At 44.0% G+C, this 27785-nt stretch overlaps 1 protein-coding gene across 2 annotated transcripts in view; it reads left to right on the forward strand.

Annotated features, from left to right (window-relative positions):
- The window catches only part of LOC116521006 (vigilin-like), a 108869-nt gene that overhangs the window by 19843 nt on the left and 61241 nt on the right, over nt 1-27785 (forward strand). For both annotated transcript variants that reach the window (XM_032235600.1, XM_032235599.1), the window contains exons 2-4: nt 22228-22307; nt 23393-23505; nt 24316-24464. In XM_032235600.1, coding sequence (XP_032091491.1) covers nt 23430-23505; nt 24316-24464 — 225 coding nt within the window. In that variant the 5' untranslated portion in view covers nt 22228-22307; nt 23393-23429. The remainder of the gene's footprint in view (nt 1-22227; nt 22308-23392; nt 23506-24315; nt 24465-27785) is intronic.

Consider the following 27785-nt stretch of genomic DNA (forward strand, 5'->3'; position numbering starts at 1 on the left):
ACAGCAGTTCCGTATCGGTTTCTTTGCAGTTAGTGTTTTCCCTTCTATACATTTCTTATCTTGCATTCATGGTCCGCTTAATCGTTATCCATTTTTATGTGCTATTCTATATTTATTTATACTTAGCTATTTATAACAAAATATTGTTTACTTATATTATGCTTTATATTCTTACGATCATTTATTCTCTTACATACAATTATAGGTATACATTCACATCGTTATTCTTTTTCTTTGCCGTTCTTATTCGTTTGTTATTCCGTTTAAAAGGTTATAATATACAGTTTGGGTTGCTTTGTTTACCATCCCTAGCACCTTATTTTCCCTTTCTTTTCTCCCTCCCTTCCTTCTCTACTTCCTTCCTCCTCTCCTTCCCCTTCCTTCTTCCCTTACCTCTCCCCTACTCCTACCCTCTCTCTTTCCCTTCCTGCCCTCTCTCCTTCTCTTTCTCTCCCTTCCACCCTCCTCTCTTTCTCTCCCTCCCTTCTTCTTCTTTTTCTTCAACGCACAGATGGGTTCAGGAAAGTTACTCAGCTATCAGCATTAGCCAAAGACGTTCATCTGTCGCAACACAAGAATTACTTTATCGCCCCTCCCCTTTTTTGTCCAAATTAGTTGTCAATGGCTCAACGCCACCTGGGCCACAATTCCTTTCTCTAATGAGAAGCCACAATGGGAAGGTCATATTCTCGTTTCCTGGAGTTGCGATTACTTCAGTGCTGGAGGTTTTCAAGGAAAGAATTGGACAACTGTTTGTCCGAGATGGTTTGAGGATTCCTGATTAAGAGGGTTGGACTAGAACAGTGATGGCTAAGCCTTTTGTCCTTGCCTGCCGACACCCATAATGCAATGCGTGCCAGGGGCCTCCCCTGCGCATGGACATGTGACCCCCCCAAAACTCTCCCTCCCCTTGTGCATGCATGTTCGACTCTCTGCCCCTGGCCTAGCAAGCCTCCCTGAAGCCTCCTGGGACCAAAAAGGTGTGAGAGTGGGGTGTGCCGCTTCCCCCTCGTACTACCACCCTACCCCTCTTGCAAGCCTATGCTCTTACAAGTGTTAGGTCTGCCTTGTATGCGGCTTTATACCTCTCTAGGATTTACCTCTATTGTTCAGTGATGCATTTCCTGCCTCTCTAGGATTTACCTCTATCTGTTCCTGTGAGGCACTTCCTGTCCCTGTTTCATTTCATTTCATTTCATTTATTGAATTTCTAGGCCGCCCAATCCCGAAGGACTTCGGGCGGCTTACAGAAATGAAAAATATTAAAAAAGAATTAAAACAATGAGACACAACAAAGTTAAGAAAAAGCACAACATACACCCAATCGGAGAGGGGGCTGGACCTCAATCAAGAGGTCAACAGCCCCAGGCCTGCCGGAAAAGCCAGGTTTTAATAGCTTTGCGGAAGGCCATGAGAGTGGGTAGGGCCCGGATCTCTGGGGGCAGCTCATTCCATAGGGCCGGAGCGGCAACAGAGAAGGCCCTACTCCTAGGTGTCGCCAGCCGGCATTGTCCCGCTGAAGGCACCCGGAGAAGGCCCATCCTGTGCAATCTTATTGGTCTAAGGGAGGTATGTGGCAGAAGACGGTCTCGCAGGTATCCGGGTCCTAGGCCATGTAGGGCTTTAAAGGTGATAACCAGCACCTTGAATCGTGTTCGGAGACCAATGGGAAGCCAGTGCAGCTCGCAGTGCAGCTGTTGGATGTATACAGTTATATTCTCGATGGCTTGTATAGTGTTTTAACTGCATTTTGATTAAACAACACACGCTGCAGAGACCCGAAAGTCAGCTGGCCGGCAGGAGGCGCGCAGGCATGCGCAGTAGAGCTCAGCTGGGGCGACGACTCGCGTGCTGGCAGAGAGGCTTCCACATGCAACCTCGGCACGCGTGCCATAGGTTTGCCATCACGGGACTAGAAAATCTCTACGATCCCTTCCAGCCGTACGTTTTTTGGAAAGAACTCGGGATTAGCAGGACTTTTAGCCGAGGCTGTTGATTGTTTTTGGAAGTCATGCGGACGATCGGATGGGTTTGAAAGGCAAATGATGAGAGAGGTTTGCTAAATAAGTGGATCTGGGCTTTACTTGGATACAGGTAGTGCTCGATGCTCGACTGCAATTGAGCCCAACATTTCTCTGGTAAATGAAGTATTCGAAGTGTGTTACAGCTCTCTCTAAGCAGTTTACAGAGTCATCCTATTCCTCCCAACAATCTGGGTCCTCATTTTACCCGCCTCGGAAGGATGGAAGGCTGAGTCAACCTTGAGCCAGTCGGGATCAAACTGGTGGCAATCGGCAGAGTTTGCCTGCAATACTGCATTCGTTTTTCAGTTTTTTATTTTTTATTTTATTTTTTACAAACATATCAATGCGTGAACAGTGTGGGACCTGGGTATCATACATTCTAATACAAATAAAATTAATAGGATTAGTCAGTTATTACTTTCAACCAACTTATCGTATTTTTCGGAGTATAAGATGCACCTTTTCCCCTGTTATTAAACAACATGTCCCAGCATCCTCGTAACCTCAGGGATAACGGGAGTTTCTGTGTGCCTGTGTGTTTCTGTAGGTTTATTTTTCTGTTTGATGAGACTCTTATCTGTGATTAATATGTATAAGTATATACACACACATATTATATACCGTATTTTTCAGAATATAAGATGCACCCTTTTCCCTCGAAAAAGAGGCTGAAAATCTGAGTGCGTCTTATACACTGAATACAGCATTTTTGGCCTCCCAAAACCCTGCCCCCTTTGCAAAAGGGCATTCCTAGCCTTTAGGAGGCTTCCATGGTGCTCCTGGGGCTGGGGAGGGGGAAAATGAGCAAAACATGGGCTGTTTTTCACTCATTTCCCCCCCAGGAGCACTCTACAAGCCTTCTAAAGGCTATGCATGCCCCTTTTTTCCACAAAAAACGGGCCCGTTTTCGTTTTGAGGAAAACAGCAACCAATCACATTTTACAGTATGATTTAAAGAAACAGGTATAGGATTGTTACATGGTTTATATATTGCCAACCCAACCGTTAGATTATATTCCTAACACCACCTTTGGTGGGAAGGTAACAGCGTTCCGTGTGCCTTAGGCGTTTAGTCATGCTGGCCACATGACCATGGAGATGTCTTCGGACAGCGCTGGTTCTTCGGCATTGAAAAGGAGATGAGCACCGCCCTCTAGAGTCGGGAATGACCAGCACATATGTGCGAGGGGAACCTTTACCTTTACCTGTTCTTGTTGTATAGAAATAGCTATACAACCCCCTCAAACTTTCAGGCCAAATTATACCGGGTGTATTTCCTTGAGGCCTCCCACCCAACTATATTAGTAGATCCGTCCTTCTTACTTTTTGTATTTACAAGATCAACTTTCATGGTGTGACCTATAAGTTAACAAGATGCAAAATAAATTGGCGGATAGTCGGAGGGGCAGGTTTTTTGTTGTGTTCCGCGGTTCCCATTTAGCATAATCAACAGAAAATGGGACAATAGTGACAGATTTTAGAAGCTGGGAGGTTTCCTGGGCTTATGGGGGTTGACTTTACCATTCGACTTAATGAGGGAGCTGCCTTAAATAGCCAATTTCAGATGGTTGTGGGGGAAAAAAACCTGGTGCATTATATTTTAGATTTGGGGGAAGGATTTTCTGCTTCCTGGCTGTCAAAACTTCAAGGGCCTTGGGGTTGGATCGCTCAACCTCAGACCAGAAAATGCCTGGGGCCACTGTCCCTGTTTATCATTTTCTCTCCAAACCAGGATTCTTGCTTATCTGGTCGTAGCCTGCTTTAAATTCCCCTAATTTGGTCCTGCAAGTTGGGGGACAGGGGACATGCAGAAATGTGTCAACAGAAGTACCGATAAGTGGCAATGATAGCTAGGCTTCATTTATGCTCCTTGGCGTCAAAGAGAGGAATAGCTAGCCCATATTATGAATTTGGCTTTCCAGCTAACATGGTGTTCCTTTGGGGCTGCCAAGAACAGGAGAAGTCTTAATGGAATTAAGCCAAACTTAAAACTGACCTACAGGTAGCCCTTGACTTAACCACCACAATTAGCCGTAAATTTCTATTGCTAAATGAGACGGGAATTAAGTGAATTTTGCCCCATCCTAAGTCCTTTCTTCCTGCTGCTGTTAAGTTGTTAAAGTTAGTAGCAATAGCACTTAGACTTCTGTACCACTTCACAGTGCTTTTACAGTCCTTTCTAAGCGATTTACAGAGTCAGCCTATTGCCCCCAACCACAATCTGCGTCCTCATTTTACCCACCTCGGAAGGATGGAAGGCTGAGTCAACTTTGAACCGGTGAGAATCAAACCGCCAAATTGCAGTCAGCCGGCAGTCAGCAGAAGTAATCTGCAGTACTGCATTCTAACTACCACGACTCATAGTTACACTGTTGTTGAGTGAATCTGGCTTCCCCATTAATTTTGCTTGTCAGAAGGTCGCAAAAGGCGATCACAATCGCCATAAACACGAATCAATTGCTGTGTCCGTCCTGCAGCCATCTTTTCTTTTGGATCTTTGGCCTGCCGCACTTTCTATTATTCGACTATGCATTTTCTATTGTGGGAAAATAGGAGGAGGGATTGTAAGGAGTGAGATGCGATGTAGCCATAACAAAATTCTTTCTACAAAGCCAAGATCATCCTTTGCCTTCGCACCTCTGCACCTGACTGGAGCTGGATGGGTGGAACTGCCAGCACGGCAGTGGGAGATTGGACCATGTGATGGACTTGTGGGTGTGGGGGCCAGATCTTGAACTTTCAACCGGGTGGGGAAAACCGGGAAGCTTTCAGATTCGGTTTTTCCCAGATGTGCCAACATGTCTCTCTTAATAAATTGGAACTTTAAGGAATCCTTTGCCTTGGATTCTGATTTATTTTGGGATGCTCTTTGGAACCCTGACATCCAAATTTTGATCATGTGACCATAGTGATACTGCAACAGGTTGTAAGGGTGAAAAACGGTCGTAAATCACTTTGTTTAGTGACGTCGTATCTTTGAATGGTCACTGAATGAACGGTTGTAAGTCGAGGACTATCTGCATTGTGTAAAATTGCATAAATGAATGTGAATATATGTGTCCCCCAGGATAACGTTGCAGGATCCAATCTGGGTCAGTCACCAGGACTAGAGGTTTTGTCTTCTGAGCTTTTGGATTCGTGCCGGAACTTTTATTTACCACACAAAAAACCACACACGTTGGGCTATAGAGAAATTCCCTGAAAATGGGCTCCAGCAGAAGAGAAAACCTTTGGTCCCAGTGGCCAAACCAGATTGAATCCTGTAAAATTGGAATTAGGCTCAGGCATTTATATGAAAATAATACAATAACAGAATTGGAAGGGACCTTGGAGGTCTTCTAGTCCAACCCCCTGCCTAGGCAGGAAACCCTACACTATTTCAGACAAACGGTTATCCAACATCTTCGTCAAAACTTCCAGTGTTGGGGCATTCACAACTTCTGGAGGCAACTTGTTCCACGGATTCCTTGTTCTAACTGTCAGGAAATTTCTTCTTAGTTCCAAGTTGCTTCTCTCCTTGATTAGTTTCCACCCATTGCTTCTTGTCCTGCCTTCAGGTGCTTTGGAGAATAGCTTGACTCCCTCTTCTTTGTGGCAGCTCCCTGAAATATGGGAAGACTGCTATCATGTCTCCCTAGTCCTTCTTTTCATTAAACTAGACATATATTCCTGAAACTATTCTTGATATGTTTAGTCTCCAGTCCCCTAATTATCTTTGTTGCTCTTCTCTGCACTCTTTCTAGAGTCTCCACATCTTTTTTACATAATGGCGACCAAAATTGGATGCAGTATTCCAAGTGTGGTCTTACCAAGGCATTATAAAGTGGTATTAACAATTCACGTGATCTTGATTCTATACGTTTGTAGGGTTAAGGGCAAAAGAGTAAGGCTAGAGCTGATTTTTTTTTAATGGCTAGGGACCTTGATACTTCGATAGTCACGAAAAACATAAGGCTGCTTTATAACGTCTGGACAGAGGTGATTTTAGAAGCAGGTTTGGGGGTTTAGCCCTCCTACAGGGTTACGTTTCTACCACATGGACTTCCTACTTCCAAAGGTCAGAAAGCTGCTATCAACTGTGAGCATGTTATGTTCAAGAGGGACCTCAAGGACCAGATAGAGGTGAGTTGCAGGTTGCTCACCTCTAGATTATGGCATAGAATGTGGGGTCATCCTGGTCAGTTGAATGTGTTCAATAAATCATAATTAACTCAGAGTCTGATGTGGTAGATGAACCTAATCCAAAAGTCTTCAGGACCATCTCTCCCGGCCCACCTTGAATAAGAGAAGTAATGGTGAAGGTTCCTCCCAATGGAGATAATATCTTAGGAGCATCTTCTCAGTTGAATACCCGATATCAAGATAGGTCCAAAACTCCTGATTTGTAAAAAGGTAAAGATTACCTTTGCACATATATACTAGTCGTTCCCGATTCTAGAGGGCGGTGCTCATCTCTGTTTCAAAGCCGAAGAGCCAGCACTGTCCGAAGATGTCTCTGTGGCCATGTGGCTGGCATAACTAAACACCGAAGGCGCACAGAACTCTGTTACCTTCCCACCAAAGTGGTCCCTATTTTTCTACTTGCATTTATACATGTTTTTGAACTGCTACATTGACCGAAGCTGGGACAAGTAACAGGAGCTGTGGCGCTAGGGATTCAAGCCACCGAACTGCCGACCTTTCTGATTGACAAGCTCAGCGTCTTAGCTACTGAGCCACCATGTACGTCTCAAAATACACCTTACCCAGAGCAGTATTTCTCTCAATCTAGAGGACTTTTAAAGTACATGAACTCCCAGAATTTCCCGGTCAGAATTCTGGGAGTTGAAATCCGTGTATCTTAAAGTAGCCCAGGTTGAGAAACACTGCCTTTAAAACATTGTTACTCCTCAGAGCTCTCAGCTGCTGCTGTTGCCAGGGTGCCTTAACTAGCTAGCAAATTGTCAATGCAGGTTTAATTGTTGCTTGTTTATTGTCATTGCAGCCATGCCGTAAACCATCCCTCTGGGAAATGAGTGTTTTAGAAATGTGTACATAAATAAATACCTCTAGATTATGGCTAGGAGATAAAGAGTAGCTCAGCATGCCGAGCTCTACGTGTCCTTGTAGGACCAGCAACTCATAGTGATGGGAGTAAGCTAGAATGCAGTTTGGCATCAGCTGTCACCTTACTGCCTGCCACACACAGTACGTTAGTGCAATTATGTAATAACTTGGCAGAGGTACATTGACGAGGCGTTCCTGGAATAAGCGTGAGCCGCACGCCGTGTGAAATTTGGGGTTGCTCAGACGGACTGGCAAAAAAAAAAAGACACAACAGAAGGTTTTCTAAGCAAACTCTGTGGTCGCTCCCGCACCTACACCATCTTCTCTTTCATGCCAGGTAAGATGTCTTCAGTTATAGAATGAATCTCTACATCAAGCACAAAAAAGTAAAATAACAACAATAGGCAAACAAGAAATGATCCCTAGCAGTTCTCACAATGTTCGGCACTCTTGGGAGGGTAAACCATGCAGGATATAAAGTAGGAGAGTTAGTTTATTAGGTCAACAGGATCATCATGAAGACTCAGTTTTGGTTTTTCATCTGAGTACCAATGGCGTAGCCAAACGAGCAAATGCAATGGTAGAACAATATATAAGACGCTATGTAAATTTGGGCTGATTTATTGCCGTTTGCTGAAGTAGCATACAGTAATGAGGTACACAACAGCACTGGATTTACACCTTTTAAAGTGACCTCTGGGAGTGAATATGTGGCTATGCCTGAGATCCCTCAAGACATCCCATCATCCACAGCCTGGATGGGTAATATAAAAAGCACATAGCCGGGGGTACGCAAAGCTCTAAAACAGAGATGTCAAACTCGAATTCATTGAGGGCCATATCAGGGTTATGTTTGACTGCGCTGGGGTGGGCATGGCCAGGGTGGGCCTGGCCAGCTCTATGCCACTCGTGTTGGGGGCATCTGTAGCAGCCTGAGGGTTTTGCCAGTGAAAATGGGCTCCTGAGTTCCATTTTCCACTGCGATGGCTTCCTGCAACCCTCTGCCAGTGAAAACAGAGCTCAGGAGGGCCATGCGTTGCAGTCCATTGCTTTATTTTTGTGCCTTGGTAATTCTGAAAAAGCCAGGGAAGCAAATTCCAGTTATCCTCTTGGCATTGCTCATAGGCAATTCATCCTCACCCTGACAAGCTTCTGATTGGGAGGGTTTTTGCTGCCAACCAATAAAACAAGGTAAAAGGGTCCTTGCACATTTTACTCTGCCAGTTGTTGCCGATAATAAGGGGCAATTTTCATCTTCGTTTCAAGGCCATTGAGTCCAAAGACATTTCTGTTAGGAATATAATCTAATGGTTGGGTTGGCAATATATAAATCATGTAACAATGCTATACCTGTTCCTTTAAATCATACTGTAAAATGTGATTGGTTGCTGTTTTCCTCAATCAGCCATAAGAGGGAGCCAGAATGACTGTTAGCTCTCTGTTTGTTAAATGCAGGGCTGATCTGATCTGAGTGTTTTGGAAGCTGGCTGTTAGAAAGTGCCATGAGCTATTGTAAGTTTTGCAACTGCTAACAAACTTTGTGTACCGGACTGATTATATGATACTAGACTATGTTATTTGGATTATCCCTTAACTGAAAGACATTGATGACTGACTGTCTTATCTGTGTATGACTTGGACTGTTATGGACTCTGATACCTCTATTTCCACAAAAGTAAAAGCCTATTTAAACTGCAGGATGATGGTTTGTGTGTCCTCCAACACAACTCTCACAATGCTTCTCTGAACATACTCGCTCTCCCAACGGCGTGTGGCCAGCATGAGTCACAGAGGGCTGTTCCCTTCCCACCGAAGTGGTACCTATTTATCTACTCGCATTTGCATGCCTTTGAACTGTTAGGTTGGCAGGAGCCAGGGTGAAGACTGGAGCTCACCCCGTTCCATGACGCTCAGGTCTTGAACCTGGCTCCTGCCAACCTAACAGTTCAAAGGCACGCAAATGTGAGTAGATAAACAGGTACCACTTCGGTGGGGACCTATTTCCAGCCAACAAGCCCAGCATCTTAACTGCTGAGCCACCATGCCACCCGTTTGCTGCCACCTGCAAAGAATTACGGGAAACTCTCCTTGATTAGTTTCCACCCATTGCTTCTTGTCCTGCCCTCAGGGGCTTTGGAGAATAGCTCTTCTTTGTGGCAGCCCCTGAGATATTGGAAGACTGTTATGTTGTTGCCCTTAGTCCTTTGTCCTCATTAGACTAGACATACCCAATTCTGGCAACCGTTCTTCATATATTTTAGTCTCCAGTCCTTTAATCACCTTTGTTCAGAGGTGGGTTTCTGCCTGTTCTCCCCGGATCCCGCAAACTGGTAGCGCCAGCGACCGGAAGCTCTGCCCACCCACTCGGACGCTTCTGCACATGCAGCAAAACCAAACAGGTCCTTAAATCTTTAAAATATAGTTTTTTGAGGGAGTGGAATTACATTTAGTACATTGCCTTATTGAATTCTTGCATTCAGGGCAATATTTGTTCCAAATAGAGATTGAAATGTATTTTTTCCCCCTCCTTGGATATATTTCCTTGAGTATAATCTCCTTCAGTGACTCCACGGTGGTAATTGATGGTGCTGGAGCTAATCAAGATTACCTTGCTAGAGGCCTGAAGTGGTTGCTTTGAAATTAGGTTAAGGGCCTTTTATCTTACCCTATTAGCATACTTTAGGAAATGTAATCAGGGTTAGGCATTGGGAAATAAAGAGATGTCTGTCCACTGATGTATACCCTCTCTTCCTTCAGGGATCTCAACGCAAAATCCCCTTTGTATAGCAGAGTTGGAAGGGACCTTGGAGGTCTTCTAGTCCAACCCCCTGCCTTTCCCTGCCTAGGCAGGAAACCCTATACCGTTTCAGACAAATGGCTATCCAACATCTTCTTAAAGACTTCCAGTGTTGGGGCATTCATAACTTCTGGAGGAAACTTCTGTTCCACTGATTAATTGTTCTCCCTGTCAGGAAATTTCTCCTCAGTTCTAAGTTGCTTCTCTCCTTGATTAGTTTCCACCCATTGCTTCTTGTTCTACCCTCAGGTGCCTTGGAGAATAGTTTGACTCCCTCTTCTTTGTGGCAACCTGAGATATTGGAACACTGCTATCATGTCTCCCCTAGTCCTCCTTTCTATTAAACTAGACATACCCAGTTCCTGCAACCGTTCTTCATATGTTTTAGTCTCCAGTCCCCTAATCATCCTTGTTGCTCTTCTCTGCACTCTTTCTAGAGTCTCCACATCTTTTCTACATCGTGGGGAGCTAAACTGAATGCAGTATTCTAAGTGTGGCCTTACCAAGGCATTATAAAGTGGTATTAACCCTTCACGTGATTTTGATTCTATCCCTCTGTTTATGCAGCCTAGAACTGTGTTGGCTTTTTTGGCAGCTGCTGCACACGGCTGGCTCCTATTTAAATGGTTGTCCACTAGGACTCCAAGATCCCTCTCCCAGTTACTACTGTTGAGCAAGGTACCACCTATACTGTACCTGTACGATCTCTACAATAATCTTTTCTTAGGGCTTGGAGTTAGTAGCCAGGCAAGATGGGCTTAACCCTAATTTTCCTAGCCCTGTGATGGCGAATCTATGGCACAGGGGGCACGCAGAAAGCCCTCTCTGCGGGCATGTGAGCTGTTGCCCCAGCTCAGCTCCACCGCGCATGTGCCTCCGGCCAGCTGGCTGATTTTCGGTCCTCTGCCATGCATGCGCGGGGGCGGGGCTCATGCGTCACGTTTTTGCACCCAGCTTGCTATGGCATTTTCACCATAGCAAGCTGGCAGTGAAAATAAATCAATAATTTCAGGCAGTCCTCCACTTACGACCGCAGTTGAGCCCCAGATTTCCCTCGCGAAGCGAGACCTTTTGCTATTTTACGACCTTTCTTGCCCCAGTTGCTAAGTGAATCATTGCAGTTGATAAATAGATCACATGGTTCTTGAGTGAAGCTGGCTTTCCTCATTGACTTTACTTGTCAGAAGTTGCAAAAGTGGATCCCATGACCCCCCAGCCCCGGGACACGGCAACCGTCATAAATATGTGCCAATTGCCAAGCCTCTGAATTTGGACCATGAGGATGCCGCAAAAATCAAAAAGTGTGAAAAACGGTCATAAGTCACTTTTTTCCAACGTCGTTATAACAACTTTGAATGGTCACTAAACGAATCATTGGGGAACAAACTTAAAAATGACACTATCAGTTTCATACAAGGAAACCTAGTACAAAATGTTTTACAGATGGCACCTGGCACCAACAAGGTTAGCTAAAATCTTAACAAATACCTCCCCAAAATGTTGGAAATGCGAATCAATGCACGGAACATATTACCATTTATGGTGGACCTGTGAGGAGGCTAAAATTTTTTGGAAAAGGATCAAAAATTGGCTGGAGGCAATAACAGGGGTTAAAATAGAATGGAAACCTGAAGTTTTTTTAATTAGGAATAATGTCTGCGAAATACAAAAAAGAAATCCAGTATTGAATACTACATATAATTACGGTGGCAAGGATTGCCTTTGCCCAGAAATGGAAAAACAAATTAATTCCAAGCGAAAATAAGAAAGGTTATGGATTGTGCTGAAATGGACAAACTAACTAAAGAAATCCAGGGAAAAGAAGAATCAGAATTCTACCAGATAATGGGATAAATGGTATAGGTGGGTGGAGGAAAGAAACAAGAATCAATGAAGGAATATAACAAAACTCAAAAAAATAATAGTTATGAGTAAAATAAGAGGGTTAAGAATGGTGAAATCCAAATGAAATACAATAGAAGGGGAAATAATATAAGGTGAGTGATATCGATTGATAATTGCTATTAGAAAGAACAGAAAGCTGTTCGTATTGTGTAAATGTGGTGTACGTCTAAGTTTTGTGTGTGTGTATTTTACATGTTTGTTAATAATAAAAAAAAAAACCCGAATGGTTCTAAGTGGACCACTTACCTCAATAACGTTCTGATTTTTGTAAAGCAGGAAGTCTTTTCTTTCAAACTCCTCTAATTCGTTGAGGACTGGAAGCTTATGCTACTGTGTTTCCCTGAAATAAGACTGCATCTTATGAATACGGCATTCAGTTTTGGTCGCCACGATGTAGAAAAGATGTGGAGATTCTAGAAATAATTCAGAGAAGAGCAACAAAGATGATTAGGGGACTGGAGACTAAAACATATGAAGAAAGGTTGCAGGAACTGAATATGTCTAGTCTAATGAAAAGAAGGACTAGGGGAGACATGATAGCAGTGTTCCAATATCTCAGGGGTTGCCACAAAGAAGAGGGAGTCAAACTATTCTCCAAAGCACCTGAGGGTAGAACAAGAAGCAATGGGTGGAAACTAATCAAGGAGAGAAGCAACTTAGAACTGAGGAGAAATTTCCTGACAGGGAGAACAATTAATCAGTGGAACAGAAGTTGCCTCTGGAAGTTGTGAATGCCCCAACACTGGAAGTCTTTAAGAAGATGTTGGATAGCCATTTGTCTGAAGTGGTGTAGGATTTCCTGCCTAATCAGGGGGTGGGACTTGAAGACCACCAAGGTCCCTTCCAACTCTGTTATTCTATTTATCATGCATCCCTGGATTTCAACAACACTAATCCTCCAAGAGCTCCAAGCACATTAGACCAAACAGGTTTATGAAAAGCAGGCCACACCTACAGAAGAGGTTCTAAAAAATTTTGAAACCCACCACTGACAAGGTTATAGTGAGAGGAAGGCAGTGCAGAAGGGAGAATTATAAAAGCTAAGAAAGAAAGCCGATAGAGAAAGCTGTAAAATTACTGTATATTGTCATGTATGTTCTGTGTTTTGTTTTGTCTTATTGTGTTTTTTTCTTTGCTGTGTCTTTCCTATTGTTTTTAAAGATCAAAACATTTAATAAAAATTATTTAAAAAATAAAATTCAGATGCTTGGGAACTGGTTCATATTTATGACCGTCGCAACGTCCTGGGGTCACACCTTTGTGACCTTCTGAGAAGCAAAGTTAATGGGGGAGCCAGATTCACTTAACAACCAATTCACTTAACAATTGTGGCAAGAAAAGGGGCACATGGGCAAGAAAAGGTGCATGCAAAGGGGGTGAAACTCACTTAAGAAATTTGTGACTCAACAAACGGAAATTTTGGGCTCCATTGGGGTTGTAAGTCGAGGACTACCTCTAGTATTTTATGAACGATGAGTTCATTTGTGTCAGCCATCTTGCCCTTAGCTATTTAACGCCGAGTGGTCCCAAAAATTAGAGCAGGAGTCCCCAAACCCCGGGCAGCAACCAATTCAGAACTGGGCCGCAGGAGTGGTGGTCCAATTCTCCCGCCCTCTCTCCCCCCTCCAATCGGGCCATAAAGGTTGGGGACCACTAGGTTAAAAGTTCTGTCATAGCTAGTCGTGTGGATCCAGTCAATTTGGATTCATTCACGGTTTAGCCCACCCGGTTGAAACCAAGTACCTTGACTTACTATTGTGGCCCATCAGCGGCCAGCAGAGCTGGCAGCAGATTCGGGCCATGGGGAGGAACATGGGCCAGTCCTGGAGTCTGGGGGAGGCTCTGATGAGGGCTCTGTGTCGGAGACAGAGATGGGGCCAAGGAGTTTGCTTCATGCTCTTGAGGAAGCCTTGGTCAGAACACTTAGGACCACAATTGAGCTCAGAACTTATGTTGCTAAGTGAAACATTTGCCAAGTGAGTTTTTTTGCCCCATTTTACGACTTTGATCCAGCGAATCGCTTGCAGTAGTTCAATTAGTAACGCTCGTTGTTAAGTGAATCTGGCTTCCCTGTTGGCTTTGCCTGTCAGAGGTGCCCCCTCGGGATGCCGTGACCATCATAAACACCAACCGGTCGTCAGGCATCCGAATGTCAATCACGCTGGGATGCTGCAACAGTGGTAAATGTGAAAAACTGTCATAAGTCACGTGTTTAAATGACCTTGTCCCTTCAAACAGTTGCTAAATGAACCTTTGTAAGTCGAGGCCTACCTGTTATCTTTCCTTGAGCAAACCGTGCTACCCTTCAGGTCTATTTCTGCCTCAATCTGTGACCTTGTTGTTGCGAAGTCGTGTCCTACCCATCGCGACCCCATGGACAACCTTCCTCCAGGTCTTCCTGTCCTCTACCATCCTCTGGAGTCCATTTAAGCTCATGTCTACAGCTTCAGTAACTCCATCCAGCCACCTCATTCTCTGTCGTCCCCGTCTTCTTTCACCCTCCATCATTCCCAGCATGAGGCTCTTCTCCAGGGAGTCCTTCCTTCTCATTTGGTGGCCGAAATATTTGAGTTTCCTCTTCAGGATCTGGCCTTCTAAAGAGCAGTTAGGGTTGATCTCCTCTAGGACTGACCTGTTTGATGGCCTTGCAGTCCAAGGGACTCGCAGGAGTCTTCTCCAGCACCAGAGTTCAATTCTTTGGCACTCAGCCTTTCTTATAGTCCAACTTTCACAGGCATCCATTGCAACTGGGAAAAACATAGCCTTGACTATACGCACTTTTGTTGGCAGGGTGATGTATCTGCTTTTTAGTATGCTGTCTAGATTTGTCGTAGCTTTCCTCCCCAGGAGCAAGCATGTGGCAGAGAGTAGATTCTGAATTGAATTGAAAGGCACCTTCCCAACGGATGACATCCCCTGTGGGAAAATGAGTGAGCCCGTTGCATTTTGTGATATGCTCGGCTCCGGTTTCCATGCTCGTTTCTTTTGGGAGGCTGTCAATCTTTGTGACATGAAACTTCCTCGGAAGCGTGGATCCTCCCCACTCTCATATTTTCAGAATATACAACTAATGTATAAGGTAATATACAGGTCAAACTGTCCAAGGAGCTGCTGATTCAGTTCTACAGAGGAATGATTGAGTCTGTCATCTGCACCTCCATAACGGTCTGGTTTGGCTCTGCAACCCAACAAGACACAGACTTCAGAGGATAATCAGAACTGCAGAAAAAAATCAATTGCTACCCATTTGCCTTACATTGAGGACCTGTATACTGCAGGAGTCAAAAACAGGACTGTGAAAATATCTACAAGACTCCTCACATCCTGGACATAATGTTTTTCAACTTCTACCCTCAAAACGACGCTATAGGGCACTGCACACCAGAACAAATAGACACAAGGCCAGTTTTTCCCCCGAATGTCATCACCCTGCTAAACAACTAATTCCCACAACACTGTCAAATTAGTTTCTAAGATTGTATTACTTCTCACCCTTCCTAGTTGCTTGCATCTTTACGATTTATATTGTTTTTAATTGTTTCCTGGTATAATTTGATTGCTTTTTAGTAACCTATGATTATCACTGTGTTGTATCTTATGATTCTTGATGAACGCATTTTTTTTTTATGTACACTGAGAGCCTATGGACCAAATTCATGTGTGTCCAACCACACTTGGCCAATAAAGAATTCTATTCTACTCTATTCTCTATTCTATTCTCTATTCTGTTCTGTTATAGTCTATTCTCTATTCTATTCAATATTCTATTCTATATTCTGTTATATTCTATTTTACTCTATATTCTGTTATATTCTATTTTACTCTATATTCTATTCTATTCTATATTCTGTTATATTCTATTTTACTCTATATTCTATTCTATTCTATATTCTGTTATATTCTATATTCTATTCTATTCTATGTTCTATTCTATGTTCTATATTCTATATTCTATTCTATTCTCTATTCTCCTATTCTATTCGATTCAATTCAATTCGATATTCTATTTTTTTCTCTTCTATATTCTATTCTATTCTCTTCTATATTCTATTCCTATTCTATATTCTAGTCTAGTCTATATTCTATTCCTATTCTATATTCTATTCTAGTCTATTCTATATTTTATTCTCTTCTATATTCTATTCCTATTCTATATTCTCTTCTAGTCTAGTCTATTCTATATTCTATTTCTATTCTATATTCTATTCTCTTCTATATTCTATTCTATTTTATTCTCAGTTCATTTAGTGATTGTTTAAAATTACAGAAGCACTGAAAAAAGTAATCATTTTTCACACTTAACAACCGTTGCAGCATCCCCATAGTCACGCAATCAAAATTTGCACGCTTGGCAACCGGTTCATATTTATGACGGTTCCTCTGTCCCTGCCATCACGTGATTTCCTTTTTGCCACCTTCTGACGAGCAAAAGTCAACTGGGCAAGCCAAGTGTAGTGTCTAACTCAGGGGTGTCAAACTTGATTTCATTGAGGGGCTGCATCAGGGTTGTGTTTGACCTCGGGGTGTGTGTATGTGGGGGGGGGCATCTCAGCTCAACATCACTCATGTTTGGGTTACCTGTGGTGGCTAAGTGCTAAGGCAAGACTTCCCTCAGACCTATGCCCCCTCATAATCTTCTTCCTTCCTTCCTTCTTTTTCCTTCCCTCTTCCTTCTCCTTTACAATACAATAACAGAGTTGGAAGGGACCTTGGAGGTCTTCTAGTCCAACCCCCTGCCTAGGCAGGAAACCCTATACCATTTCAGACAAATGGCCATCCAACATCTTCTTAAAGACTTCCAGTGTTGGGGCATTCACAACTTCTGGAGGCAACTTCTGTTCCACTGATTCATTGTTCTAACTGTCAGGAAATTTCTTCCTCCTTCTTTTTCCTTCTTTTTCCTTCTTTTTCCTTCCTTGCTCTCTTCCCATCTTCCCATCTTTTTCTTTTCCCTTTCTCCTTTCCTGCCCCTTCTTGCCTGCTCAAATGCAAAAGGGGGAAACGTTTCCCCTTGTGTTTCATTTTCAGTTTGTTTTGCTAGCCCGCTGCCAGCTAAAACGGTGGTTAGAGGGGTGTGTGTTTTAGGCTTGGGCAGCATCCTGCAGCCCTCTGCCAGTGTAAACGGAGTTCGTGCGGCCCTTCCTTGCTCCGTTTCACTGGCAGAAGCACCACAGGCTCATCCTTTGCGGCCAGATGTAAGCACCCCTGGGCCTTGAGTTTGGTACCCATGGTCTAATAACTTAACCACTGCAGGGATTGACTGAACAACTCTGGCAAAAAAGATCGTAAAACCGGGCAGAATCCACTTAACAAATGTCTCGCTTAGCAGCAGAAATGTTCTATTGCGGTTGTAAAGCGAGGACTACCTGTACTTCTAGTTTCTTTAGCTTTAAATTATTGATTTCTGTCTGTTGTACCTTGGATGACATCTCTTCTCCCACCCCCCACTCCACCCAGGGTTCTCCCCCCCCCAATTCAAAAAAGGTTTAGAAACTTTATTAATTGACTTTTATTTAAAAGATGTCATAAAGTTGTAATTGGAGGATTTTTTTGAAATAGCTAATGAATGCCATTGTGTGGTTGTGTCTTTAAGTATAATTGTAGTCAAATGAGAATTGTGGTACATTGATAGAAAGATATGCAAAGATTTTTGACTTAAAGTGTATAATCTCATATGAACTATAAGTATTGACTGTGGAAGAAATGCACAAAGGTTATCTGTAACCAATCAACACGCTTTCTACAAGATGTAATGAAGGATGATTCCTTTTTGTGTGTGTTTTTGTTCAGTTAAAATATAAAAAAACTTTTTTAAAAAAGGTCTCTTTCTGTTCTGACCGAGGCTTCCCGAGAGCATGAAGTAAACTCCTTGTCCCGACAAAAGACCCTTTAATTAATTGATTGTGAATTCTGCTCATTCACATCCAGCAAAGTCTTTCAAGGGAGGATTTACAGTCACCGACCATATCTGGCTTGGAGAGCTGCCAGGTCGAGATCTGCAAAACTTGGCAAGGAGTCTCCAAGAGTCATGAACCAATGAAGCGAACTAATGGTCTCCTGCAAACTCCACTCCCCTTTCACTCCTCTTTTATTTCCTCTGGGAGGGGCCATTCATTGTCCACCTGTGGCCTTACTCCTAAGTTGACCCTCGTTCTTTAGCTGGTTCCTTCAGCTGGCAACTTTGCGCATGCGCACAGTAGGAACAGGCTCCAGCTGTTCATCAGCCTCACTGATATCTGACTCTGAAGGCAGCTGATAACTGTCTGATGGTTCACCGACAAAACCGTGCCCGACTAAACCGCGCCGCTGACATCATCAACAGGGCGACAACAGCGCGGAGACAGAAGCATGCTGTAAACCCTAAACCTAAAATTAACCCCTAAACCTAATCCCCCTAAACTAACCCTAACCCTAAACCTAACCCTAAACCTAACCCTTACCTTAAGTTGAATTGGCTTGCTTTCAAAGCACTATTTAAAGCGCCCTTCTTTCTCCACGCTGGCTGTTGTCGCCCTGTTGATGACGTCAGCGGCGCGGTTTAGTCGAGCACGGTTTTGACGGGTCACGCTGTCCGATGGCCCTGGTCCCCTCTCTGCCTCCGACACAGAGCCCTCATCAGAGACTTCCCCAAACTCCAGGAATGGCCCAGGTTCCTCCCCAACCTCCTCACTGTCCGAATCTGCTGCCAGATCCACTGGCCGCTGGCAGGCTACAACACTTTCTCCCCCCACCCTCTCTTTTGCTATGGCCTTAATGTGGATTAGATAGCGCTACTCAAAGGATCTACAGAGGCCTCTCTTTTACAAAAGCCTATTCCGCCACTAGAAAAGTCTCCATGAACCAAGTGTGCACACTTGTGTGTGCTTGGGTGGGCATACATTTTGTTCCTCCTACAATTCCCCCACCTCGCCCGCACACCCTGCCACTCGACTCGGGGCTGATGGGAAGGTGAGAGCCAAGCATGATTAATTCCTGGCGGCTATAAGAGGCTTTCTCTCAAATCCTCGCCGTAGTTTGGGGGCCGAGGAAGCTTAGCGGTGCTTTGCCTTAATAAGAGCTGGGCAAGAGAAAAGATAGCGTTGTGGACAGAGGAAGGGGTTTGATGTCTGATTAGAGAGGAGACCCAGCTTATTTTAACAGTGCAGATATTATCAGCGTTCTCCTCAGAGCATCCTCTGAGTAGAACAGAACAGCACAGCATAGAAATGAATTCTTTATTGGCAAGTGTGATTGGACACACAAGGAATTTGTCTTTGGTGCATATACTCTCAGTGTACATAAAAAGACAGGATACATTCGTCAAGAAGCATAAGGTACAGCACTTAATGGTAGTCCCAGGGTACAAATAAAGAATCAAATCATACTAGGAAACAATCAGTATAAATCGTAAGGATACAAGCAACAAAGTTACAGCTATATAGTCATAAGTGGGAGGAGATGCGTGATAGAAACAATGAGAAGATTAATAGTAGTGCAGACTTAGTAAATAGTTTGACAGTGTTGAGGGAATTATTTGTTTAGCAGAGCGATGGCGTTCAGGAAAAAACTGTTCTTGTATCTAGAATAGAATAGAATAGAATAAGCATACTCGATAGATGACTGATGGGATTATGCATAATTGAAAATAGTGATATACAAATATAAATTGTTGGTAAAAAAAATTTATACTGTAAAAATATTTAAAATGGGATAAGTGATTATGTAAAGGTATATTGTTATTAAACAGGCAATCAAGAATGTAAGGGAATTAGGTTTATTGAAAAGAAAGAAATATTAATCGTAATTGAATATATGTTGTACAATGAAAGTAAGGTATCTAGTTATATTAGACGGAAAATCTGTGATTGTATATGTAATTGAGAATATGGATGCAAAAACACTTATAACCAAACGACATGCTGTATGTAATGGATGAGAATTTTTTTATGTTTAAAAATAAAAAAAATTGCAAAAAAAGAATAGAATAGAATAGAATAGAATAGAATTCTTTATTGGCCAAGTGTAGTTGGACACACAAAGAATTTGTCTTTGGTGCATAGGCTCTCAGCGAACATTAAAAAAAAACATTCATCAAGATTCATAAGATGCAACACTTAGTGATAGTCATAGGTTACTAATAAGCAATCAAATTATACTAGGAAACAAATAAAAACTATAAATTGTAAAGTTACAAGCAACATGGTTATAGTCATAAGTTGAAAGTGATAGGTACTAGGAAGGATGAGAAGAATAATAGTAATACAGTCTTAGTAAATATTTTGACAGTGTTGTGGGAATTAGTTGTTTAGCAGAGTGATGGCGTTCGGGGAAAAACTATTCTTGTGTCTAGTTATTTTGGTGTGCAGTGCCCTTTAGCGTCATTTGGAGGGTAGGAGTTGAAACAATTGATGTCCAGGATGCGAGGGGTCTGTAGATATATTTGCACAGCCCTCTTTTTGCTCGTGCAGTATACAGGTCCTCAATGGAAGGCAGGTTGGTAGTAATTGTTTTTTCTGCAGTTCTAATTATCCTCTGAAGTCTGTGTCTGTCTTGTTGGGTTGCAGAGCCAAACCAAACAATTATAGAGATACAGAAGACAGACTCAATCATTCCTCTGTAGAACTGAATCAACAGCTCCTTGGGCAGTCTGAGCTTCCTGAGTTGGCGTAGAAAGAACATCCTTTCTTGCGCTTTTTGAGTATGTATGTATGTATGTATGTATGTATGTATGTATGTATGTATTGTGTCAAAACCCCTGGTATGCCCAAATATGGGAGGAAGCATACTGCTTCCTTTCTCTGTCTATCGGCTCATCACAAGAGACCATCCAGACAGAAAGCCATTATTTTTACTATTGCCTTTGAATCCCAGTAAGGGTATGGCTAGCTGATGAGAGCTAAATAGCTTGAAATAGATCTATACTAGTCTCCCTTTATTTATTTATCAGCACAAATGCAACATATGTATGTATGTATGTATGTATGTATGTATGTATGTATGTATATGTATATGTGTATATGTATATGTGTATATGTATATGTGTGTGTGTATATATATCTATATCTATATATCTATATCTATATCTATCTATCTATCTATCTATCTATCTATCTATCTATCTATCTATCTATCTATCTATATATATATATATATATATATATATATATAGTGCTGATGTAGGTTTTTGTCTATGCCGTTGGGGAATACTGAGAGTGGAAGGTCCAGTACATCCACATGTGAATATTTCCAGGAAATCTGTAATGCCTGCGTCCTCCTGCAGCCGGAGCATCAAAAAGACTACAGGGAGTCATTGACTTAACAACCATCCGTTTATGAGAAAATACCAGTGCAGGTGGAAGTTATTCATAAAATAATGGAATGTGCTGAAATGAGTAAATTGACATTTGAAATTAGAGAACCAGAAGATAAAACAATTTTATAATTGAAGAGGGAGTTTATTCTTTATAAAAGAAGAAGGAGTCAAACTATTCTCCAGGGCACCTGAAGGTAGAATAAGAAGCAATGGGTGGAAACTAATCAAGGAGAGAAGCAACTTAGAACTGAGGAGGAATTTCCTGACAGGTAGAACAATTAATCAGAGGAACAACTTGCCTCCAGAAGTTGTGAATGCCCCAACACTGGAAGTCTTTAAGAAGATGTTGGATAGCCATCTGTCTGGAACAGTATAGGGTTTCCTGTCTAGGCAGGGGGTTGGACTAGAAGACCTCTAAGGTCCCTTCCAACTCTGCTATTGTATTGTATATCATAAGACATGGGATTTATTTTACCAATAGTTAGATAAAAAAACATGGAAATGAAAGATATTAGAGAATGTTATTAATACAAGAAGAATAGAATGATATTGAATATAACATAAAGATATATTATTATTGGATAGATTGAAGATGATTTAATGAATTGTTATAAATGAACTCAATATTCAGTAAATCTCGTTTAAAATGAAAGAATAATAGTGATAGTCAAACAAATGAGATATAATGATAATAATGTTTACAAACATATTCGATTTGATAATATGTGATTCATATAAATTGGTAACCAATCAGCACACTGTATGTAATGGAGGATGGTTTTGTGTGTTGTGTCTTGTCTATCTCTGTCTAAAAAATCTTTAAAAAAACAATAACAACCATCTGTTTAGAACAATCAACAATAAATTAACAATAAAACAGCAGAAACGGAGGCTCCGGAGGCTTTTCCGGAAGAGCAGGGGGTGACGGCTGGCGTGCCCGGAGAGATGGCTCTGCGGGCCATACATTCACCATCTCGGTCATAGAACAGAACTAAGTTCTTGGGGAAGGATAGACGACCCACTCCCCTAATCTTTAAATATGCCTTCCATTGCTATAACTGCTTAGCTGTGTATATCTTACTTTGGGGCTGGGGGCTTCTTGCACTGGATTGGGGTTTCCCATGTTTCATCTTAAGAACGAGGTTGTTCAATTCTCCCGGCAGGACCAAAGCTGCTGTCACGCTGAAGCGCCACAGGTAGCCTTCCTTCGGACGGACCTTTCCGGCATTTGACCATTTTGCAGGTAAGCCGAGGAGGAACGCCGCGCTTTGCCGTGGAGTTAGGAGTGGGCGGCCTGCAGAGAGCACTGATGACGGTGGAGGGTGTAAATCAGATGTAAATCAGTGAATGGGATTCTCTGCAACGGGATTGTTAAAATCAAAACCGTTGGGCAAGGCAGAAGACCAGGTTTCAAGTTGGGATGGATCCAGGCGGATCGTTTAGTAGAGCTGAGCTGGCATCTTGTGAGTAAATGCCAGCCATGCTTAGGGTTCAATAAGGCCTCTTCCAAAGGAGGACATCTCTGACATGTCTGTCTGTTTGTCTGTCTGTATTTCTCTCTCTCTCTCTCTTCCTTCCTCCCTTCCTTCTTTCCTTCCCCTCCTCCCTCCCCTTCCCCTCCTCCCTCCCCCTCCCTTTTCTTCTTTCTCCCTCCGTTCCTCCTTTCTCCCTCCGTTCCTCCTTCCTTTCTTTCTCTCTCCCCTTCTTTCCTTCTCGTCCTCCCTTCCTCCATCTTTTTTCTTTCTTTCTCTCTCTCCCTCTCTTCTCTCTATTCCTTCCTGCTTTCCTTCCCCTCCTCTTCCTTCTCCCCGTCTCTCTCCTCCCTTCCCCTCCTCCCCCTCTCTCCCTGTTTCTTTTGTTCTTTGTTCTTTCTTTTTTCTTGTTTCTTTCCTCTTTCTTTCTCCCTTCCTTCCTCCTTCCTTTCTTTCTCTCTACCCCTTTCCTTTCCTCCTCCTTCTCCCTCCCTCCATCTTTTTTATTTCTTTCTCTCTTCCTCTCTTCTTTCTATCCCTTCCTTCTTTCCTTCCCCTTCTCCTCTTCCTTCTCCCCTTCTCTTTCATCCCTTCCCCTCCTCCCTTTACCTCTTTCTTTCTTTCTTTCTTTCTTTCTTTCTTTCTTTTGTTCTTTCTTTTTTTCTTGTTTCCTTCCTATTTCTTTCTTTCTTTCCTCCTCCCTCCCACTTCCTTCCCTCTCTCTCTCTCTTCCATTCTTTCTATCTATCTATCTTTTGTTCTTTTTCTTGTTTCCTTCATCTATCTTTCTTTTTCTCTTTCCTCCTCCCTCCCACCTCTCTCGTTCTCTCTCTCTCTCTCTCTCTCCCCCCCCCAGTGGAGTATCGGAATCGCGCAAATCTGGGTTTGAAACAATGAGTTCAGTCGCTGTGTTAACACCCGAGAGCTTTGCTGAGCACCGCAGCGGCCTGAGGGACGAAGAATCACGAGGTGAGAGGGTTATGCTGGTGAAGGATGCTGGCGCAGGAAGAACATCCTCACGGCCAATGAGTGGCAAAACCGCTCATAAGTCACTTTTTTCCAGTGCCGTTGTAACTTCGAACGGTCACTGAACGACCGGCTTGTAAGTTGAGGGTTATCTATTTGTTCTGACCCCTCTTGTCCCACACCAACACACACTCCGAGCCAAAGATAAGTTACGGCATTTAAGTAACAGACAGACAGGTCCTTGGCAACAAACCGGCACAGACAAGCTTGAGCAGCAATCCAGCACAGATAAGGCTTGGCAGCAATCCAGCCTGCCAAGCTCACAATAATGTTCTCCGACATTCATTCCTGCATTGACTTCTGCAAGAGGGGCGTGTGCACAAGCAGCCTTTTTGTAGTCTGGAGAGGAGCCTAATGACCACCAGCTGAGTGCAATTACCTCCTGTAACTGTGCAACTGTTCCTGACGCCTATTAGCTCTTTGGTGCCGAGCACCTAGGAACAACTCATTGCTGGCATCCGGCTCACTCTCCCTTGTCTCCTCCCCACTGGTCCAAGGCTCAGGCGCCTTCTGGTGGCTAACCAGCCTCTCTGTGCCCTGCTTGGAGTCAGAACCCTGTCCATGGTCCTCCATATCCTCCAGAGCTGACTCATAGGGCCCCTCGCTGTTGGAGTCTGGTGGCAGCTCCAGTGGCTCCTGCTGGGCCACAACATCTATTTAATTGAAGTTCACTCAAAAGAGCCGTTGTCTTCATACATTTCTCTCTTTATGGTCTTGTAATATTGGTTTCTTTGTGGTCTCTGCTCCAAGCAGGTGGTGTCCCAGAAGATGAGGCCTACATCCCCACTTACTTGGAAGCTTTCCCGCCGCTCCCAGAAAAGGGGGCTCCGGGGGAAAGATCCAGTGAGTTCACAGGAGTATGGAACAAAATCCGGCCTATCAAATCTTCGGTCATCACCCAGGTGAGCGTGCGGAGGAGGTGTGTGCAGCGCGCAGTGTGGTGTGATCCAGGGATAGGATTGAAAAAATTTATCAACTGGTTATCTGTCCAGTTGCTGGTTGAGCATGGCCATGGGGGGGCGTGGCCTACTCGGCATCCCGCACCATGGCATGGGAGGTCATATTCACCCTCCCCAGGCTCTGGAGGCTTTCCTCGAACCTCTGGGAGGGAGAAGACGTCCTCCCCCAGGCTCTGGAGGCCCTCCAAAGGATGGAAACAGGCCCGTTACTGGACTTCCAGGAGGCCTATTTTTCGCCCTCCCCAGGCTCTGGAGAGTTTCTTTGAGCCTCCGGGAGGGCGAAAATGGCCTCCTCCCCCAGCTTCTGGAGTCCAGAAACAGGCCCATTTCTCGACTTCCAGAACTTCTGGGAAGCTTGTTTTTCACCCTCCCAGAGCCTCTGCGCAGGCCTTGCACTTATCTGGCATGATCAACAAGCCATATGGAGGCTCCTGGGGAGGGATGGGCATGGCCAGCCAGTCTTTCTAACTACCAGTTTGGCAAATCAGATGCAAAATTAGCATCCCAAACCAGTCCGAAACAGCTGCATCCCACCCTTGGTGTGATCTCTCACAGAAAACACGTGTGTGAGTTGGAAGCAACCTTTACTGATGTCTTGTCCTCCCAAGTGGGTGTTTGAACACCCCTGGGTTTTTCCCCCCTAAAGGTTAGGGGTGCAAGGGTCTTGTAACTTGACAGCTTTAAGACTTGCGTGCTTCAATGCCAGAGTTCCTGAGCCAACATGACTGGAGGAGGAATTCTGGGAGTTGAAGTCCACAAGTCTTAAAGCTGTCAACTTCGAATACCCCTGGGGATTTTTTTTCTAAAGGGTTAGGGGTGCAAGGGTCTTGTAACTTGACAGCTTTAAGACTTGCGTGCTTCAAATGCCAGAGTTTCTGAGCCAACATTTTGGTTGCTAAGCAAGAGCATTGTTAAATGAGTTTCACCACATTTTACAAGTTGGCCACACCCACCCAGTCACATGGCTGCCAAGCCACTCCCACTTGGTCACGTGGCTGGCAAGCCACTCCCATCCGGTCACATGGCCGGTAAGCCACTCCCACAAAGCAGGCCACACCTACAGAAGAGTTTCTAAAAAAATTTGAAACCCATCACTGCTACAGTCCTCCTCCTGCTCCTCTTCTTCTCCACAAACCCTACTCCCTTCTTGCACTGATGATGTTACCTAGTTTGGGGCATGAGATGTCTGCAAGAAAACAACCAAGCTCAGAGAACACCAAGGATCCCACAATCGTCATTGTCGCCATCCTCCTCCTCCTCCTCCTCTCCACAAACCTACATCTTGCACTGATGATGTTACCTAGTTTTGGTCAACAAACGTCTGCAAGAAAACAACCAAGTTCAAGGACCACCAAGGATTCCCCCAGAGCCTATTTTATTGTGGGGATGTTGTGGGTTAATGGCTTTGTTGGAAACAGGGGAGAGAGATAATTTGGGTCAAACCATTTAAGAGCCACTGGTCTGGAAAATTAATCATAAAGGCAGGGAAATGAAAAGACAGAATTGTAATATCTCCCCCACACCCCACACCCCCAACCTCGTTTAAAATCTCTATAGATTGAATTCTGCTTGGAAAGGGGGACATGGAATTGGGGCCAAGGGCGTTTGACACCCTGCTACGATCACCAGGGAATTAGTTTATCAACCTATGCCACTTTAAGATGGGTGGACTCCAACTCTGGTCACACACACACACACACACACACACACACACACACACACACACACACACCGCCCCGGGGAAATATGATTTGGTGTTCTGGATCAATTCTTTGGGCATGATCCAAAGAACAAGTAGGAAGGCATTTTGGGGGTCTTCTAGTCCAGTGGTCACCAACTAGTGGTCTGCGAGAAAATGTTGATGGTCCACAGAAAAATGATTTGCATTTTTTATGTTGCACTAAATCAAGGGTCCTCAAACTACGGCCCCTGGGCTGGATACCTGCAATGAACTCTTGTGTTGCTGCAGAGAATTTCCCCCTTCGGGATCTTTTTGTGCAGGTCGGAGGGGGGAAGAAATTCCATCTTGGGTCTGCTTCAGCCTCCTGGTGTGGGTGAAGGCTGGAGGGAAGTGCTGCTGGTGGCGAAGAGCCGGAGGGCCTCATTCCAGTGGGACAGCATCATGGCCTGGAACTAGCTGACCATCTCAGCCCACTGAGCCTCCAGGCGCCGGCACCTGGCCTTGCACTTCTGTAGGTCTTCCCTCTGCTTGGAAAGCCTGCTCGAAGTCTTCAATGGGGTGCTTCTGCTGAACCTCCTTCTCAGTCAGATCCAATTTGAACTGAGCTGTTTTGCCGACTCTTTCTCGTGGTGGCTGCTTAGCTCCAGCAACTGCTTCCCTTTGGGGCCCTAAGGAGCCCGAAGCGGGCTGGTGAGGAGTGGCAGTAGACGCTGGCAAGGCGCCCCTCGACGTGAGTGACGTTGAGTTGGCCACGCCCACCCAGTCACATGAGTGGTCCGCGGGATTTAAAATTGTGAATTTAGTGAGGTCCGAAAGGTTGGTAAACCGGTTTTGCTCAAGGAGGAGACCCTGGACCGTTTCAGGCCAATGGCTATCCAGTCTCTTCTTAAAAACCTCTGTGGATGGATTGGGTTATTTGTTTTGACTGTTAGGAAATTTCTCCTTAGTTCTAGGTTGTTTCTCTCCTGGATGAGTTTCCACCCATTGCTTCTAGTCCTGCCTTTAGATTCTATGGAGAAGAGGTTGAACCCCCCCACCCCTCCCACCCGCTTCTTTGTGGCAACCCCTTAGGATTTCTCTTAGGATCCAGCAAGAGCGTCTGGAAATGTTGTAGCACAGGGGTCGCATCAGGTCCATGGGGTATAAAGAACCGGCCCGTGGAAGCAGTGAAGACTTGCCCTGTGGTGCTTCTGCCAGTGAAAACAGAGCCCATGCTCCGTTTTCGGCTACGACAGTTTCCTGTAGTCCTCTTCCAGCAAAAAAGGAATTCCAGTGTGTGGGTATGTGTGGTCGTGTTGCGTGCGCCCCTGCCCTGGGCTTTTTTTTTTTTTTTTGCTGGCAAAGGGCCATCAAAGCAAACTAAAAACAAAACAAAAAAGGAGAAATGTTTCCCCTTTTGCATTTGAGCATGCAAGAAGGGACAGGAAAGGAGAAAGGGAAAGAGGGAAGGGAAAGAAGGAAAGAAAGAAGATGAAAGGAGAATGAAGGGGGAAGGAGAAATAAGAAAACAGAATAGACTTCTTTATTGGCCAAGTGTGATTGGACACACAAGGAATTTGTCTTGGGTGCATATGCTTTCAGTG

Source organism: Thamnophis elegans, chromosome Z (genome assembly GCF_009769535.1).
Source record: "Thamnophis elegans isolate rThaEle1 chromosome Z, rThaEle1.pri, whole genome shotgun sequence".
Classification (NCBI taxonomy): domain Eukaryota; kingdom Metazoa; phylum Chordata; class Lepidosauria; order Squamata; family Colubridae; genus Thamnophis; species Thamnophis elegans.